This window comes from Haliaeetus leucocephalus, unplaced genomic scaffold (assembly GCF_000737465.1).
Source record: "Haliaeetus leucocephalus isolate CR32 unplaced genomic scaffold, Haliaeetus_leucocephalus-4.0 Scaffold229, whole genome shotgun sequence".
NCBI classification, from domain to species: Eukaryota; Metazoa; Chordata; class Aves; order Accipitriformes; family Accipitridae; genus Haliaeetus; species Haliaeetus leucocephalus.
The window spans coordinates 8,768,490-8,772,221 of record NW_010972665.1 but is presented as its reverse complement, the minus strand read 5'-3'; the positions used below and the strand labels follow the sequence as shown (position 1 = coordinate 8,772,221).

The window sequence follows — 3,732 nt, the reverse complement described above, 5'->3', positions numbered from 1 at the left end:
TTGTATTGATCTCAATATGGTTCAGTCTGAATGTTCTCACTTTCTAATCTTGGTGTATCAGAGTTGTAGAAAGCAAAAATGTTTCAGTCTTCAAAAGGGACAGTACAGTTTCTGCTTTGCTCAACTTTAACTATGAGTATTTTTTTCTCACTAAAGAATATTGTTTTAATGCCTCTGTCATCTATAGGTCATTGGAAAGGGACTGTGTTTGGACATAGTGATAGTGTTATTTTGACAACGCTTTTGTGTTGGATTAGTATCACTGTAAATGTGGCTTGGTTATTTGTAACTGCAGCTATCTCCCTGCAGGTTACAGCTGATAGGAGATACCCAGTGATGAGATTTCTTTGTCTTTGGTTTTGTGCTGGGTGGCCTGTCTCTCCTGCAGCTGCACTAGAAAGTGCAGCTTTGCCGCCTAGCGCTCCCGACCCTCAACAAATCCTGTGTTTTTTTGTTCACACCACTCATTAGGATGCAAAGACTAACCACTTCTTTCTTTCATAACTAATTATGGGCGAAACTGAAAATTGCTCAGGGTACCAGCATTGTGGCATATGATTATTTGCAAACTGCTGAATTTACCTGAGTCAGAAGTGTTTTTAAAATTAAGTTGAGGTTGAGAGTATATGTTGACAAATCAGGAGCAAAAAAGAAGCTTCATACTCTAGTTATTGGGGGGTGGGGGGCAGGAAATAGAGAGGAAAAGGCAGCATTACTTTTGAGATATCAGGAATATCAGTTGTGGTAACACCCAGTCAGCTTTATTCCCGTCCTTATGGCTATGCTAACTTCTTTCTCTCTGTACCTTTGGGCTGTGTCTGATGATGCACGAGCTATTTTCTGAGACATTTGTGACCAAGAGAGGAACTGCCACATCTGTATGAATATGTATGGATTGATCATCAGCTATGAATGACTTTGAAATTACTATTTTTGACATAGGAAACTTTCTAAAAGTTGAAAGAATGAAAGCTATCCAGGAGTTTCATTCTTTTTTTAAGGAAAATCAAACTATTAGAACTACATGCAAGTCACAGTTCTACGTGAATTTGTAATAGTCAAGGTAGTAACATATAACTGGTTCTGGAAAAGGCGGTGTATTCTTATTTGGTTGACACATGGGTGTAACAAGATTATCTAGAGCTTCATTAAGTGACCTAGAAGTGTAAAGAACCAACTGCATCCTGACATTTCTAATACCTTTGTAATGCAAGTAAGTTGCCTGACAGAAAACCAAGGTAAGAGGAAAATCAGTCCCTGTAAATTAGTATGCGTTTAACACTGCTTTTCTGGCTTCTTCACAAAGTGGATCCAACTTGCCATCACCTCCTAAAGGAGAAAAACACAACTTAGAAAATAAATTTATTCTTATTTTACATGTCTACTTCTCCTAGCATCTACATTCCTTTGCATTCTCTCTCACAGTACTTGGACCCAGCTTGGCTCTACTCTGGTTAGCTGTATAATCTGAGATTGATTCAGCATTGATCTGGATTTGAAACAGAGCAAAAAGTAAATGCGGCAGTGCAGGTGGTTCAGCAGACAGTAGTGTGGCCTATTAGCCAGTACTTCACTGTCCAGCGTAGGGCTAGGATTGGGACAAAAAAAAAGTTCTATTTTGTTGGAAGAAATATCCAGCTGGAACCTCCCAGTTCCTGACCTGTCTGCCTGCCTTTCAGAAAGGTGAAACCAACCAAGCTGTAGTGCTGGAAATGCCATTATCCTTGGTCAGTTTTCTGCTTTTGCTCTACAACTTCCATCGCCAGCCCTAGAGAGGCTGTTGAAAAGTGGGGAGGCAAGAAGCAGTGGCTTTCAGCCTTTCTCTGGAAGCCACTTGCATAGGAGATGAGAAAACTTGAGCCCTGAACTCCTTGTCTCACCTGCAGCAAAAAATGATAAAAATATTACTCTCTGTGAGGCACCGAGATGGTATTATCTGTGTTTTGCTGGGGGGGAGGAGGGGAAGACAAAAAACCCAAAGAAACTAAGGCCCAAGCAAAGAAAAATACTTGCTATTTTGAAAGCAAAAGGATGCCCTAATACTTCTGTGGACTGAAACCTAGCAGGTTTTCTTGTGATTGTGTGCTGGTGCATCCAGGAAGGCCCTGAACAGTGCTCTCCCAAGCATGGCCTTAACTCCCAAACCATCCTCTCTTCCTGACTGTGCCCTTCAAACTGCCTCAAATATAAAGGAGTGCAGAGCTTACAAGTGTTAGTGTTGACAGAACCTGGACTGTTTATGCCTTAGGAAGCACTCATTTCAAAATGTGAGTGCTTTCAGCGAGAGACTGCGATGAATAAAACTCTGTACTTACCAAAATCCAGGTCATTGATGTTGCAGCGAAATACCATCTCCCCATTGACCACCAGCTGTACAGTGTTCCAGTCTGGTATCTCTTCCAGAATAAGCTGATGCCTGCAGGACAGCTGGAAAAGGGCAAAGAAGCAGTGGCCAGTACTATATTTTCTTGGTTTCCTGTGAACTCTTGAGTGTATCTAAGTTTTAGCTCTTATGAGGGCAAGGAGCAAAAAACAGTGTTAATGTAGTTAAGTGCTGTACAAATCTCCCCACAAATCCTATCAGCTTTAATCTCTGGCTTCACTATTATTACATTAATGGCTCTCCTTTGAATGAAGCCTCCACCCTCTGTCATTTCTAGTTCTAGCGGTAAAAGGCAATAAATTCATTATGTACTTGTATTTGCTATTAACTGGCACAGCAGCTGTAAGAAATGCAACGTATTTATTTGTAAGTACCATGGAATAAGACTAAATTCAAAAGAAATCTCCAATAAATGTTAAGATGGTGCTATAGAACAGCTGGAACATTAAGTGAACAACCTTGATAACCCAATTGTTCATTGACGCATAATTTATTTCGCTTCTGCTGAAAGAGTAATTCCTCAGGACATTAAAGACTTGAGATTTTGTGAAGCTGAGAATGAAACCAGAAGGTACAAAATCCTCTCTCGACCCACATATTTGTTTAGATGAATTAGGTGGGTTTTGGTTTATTACGGTACATTGTATAGTGTTGTTGTAAATTAATGGGAACTGGGGAAATAAGAGAACTGGCTGATAATGCAATTCCAGCAAGACAGAAATGCCATGTGCTTCTGCCTGGGCCCCCATAGATTTTTTTTTTTTTTAATTCATCTTATTCTGTTGACTTGTTTTCCAAGGCAGAAGTAGATCCCTGTACAGTCAAACATTCAGGGTCTCACCTTTACAGGTTTTTATCAGCTACGTGTTAAGGCTGAGACAGCATACTGACCAATACCCATCAGTTATTTTGGCAGGCAGAGGTACTGCTTCCTCTATCCCAGTTCCAGGGTAGCTGTATGACTTGCAAGGGTCGGTGTTTCTCAAACATTTAACCTAACTGCATCCACCTGTGACAGCTGTTGGCAGCATTTTAATTCAACTTACTGAAAAGCTACAGAAAACGGCTGAGGAAGGAGTCTGGTTCATAAAGCAGCATGGTTTTGTCATCCTCTTCAGGCAGCTCTCCCTGCTTTCTAGGAAACTTCGATGGCAAACTCTGACAATTAATTCACATTTATAAAATGGATGAGAGAGATGGCATACCTCTATACTGTTGGCTCTGAATTAAAAAAGAAACCTTACTAGTTTCCCTAGGTTGAGCCATGGTCTCTCTCGGTCCATGCCAGGTACATTGGAACGATCTCGCAACCCCAGTAAGATAGTTTGAATGAGTTGCTGGTAGCCCAT

General features: G+C 40.8%; 1 protein-coding gene across 1 annotated transcript; it reads right to left on the bottom strand.

Annotated features, from left to right (window-relative positions):
- Positions 1-1,264: 1,264 nt before the first annotated feature.
- On the bottom strand, positions 1,265-3,732 carry LOC104832002 (chromosome unknown open reading frame, human C10orf53). Its single transcript, XM_010567938.1, has 3 exons — positions 3,628-3,732; positions 2,316-2,427; positions 1,265-1,329 (listed from the first exon to the last, which is right to left on the bottom strand). Exons 1-3 carry the CDS (start codon positions 3,730-3,732, stop codon positions 1,265-1,267), a joined length of 282 nt encoding a protein of 93 aa, XP_010566240.1.

Coding starts and splice junctions, on each gene's coding strand:
- LOC104832002 (XM_010567938.1), bottom strand. CDS start 3,732: ATGGGCTACCAGCAACTCATTCAAACTATCTTACTGGGGTTGCGAGAT. Junction 2,428..3,627: donor GGCTCAACCTAGGGAAACTA/GTAAGGTTTCTT, acceptor GCCCTTTTCCAG/CTGTCCTGCAGGCATCAGCT. Junction 1,330..2,315: donor CATCAATGACCTGGATTTTG/GTAAGTACAGAG, acceptor TTTCTCCTTTAG/GAGGTGATGGCAAGTTGGAT.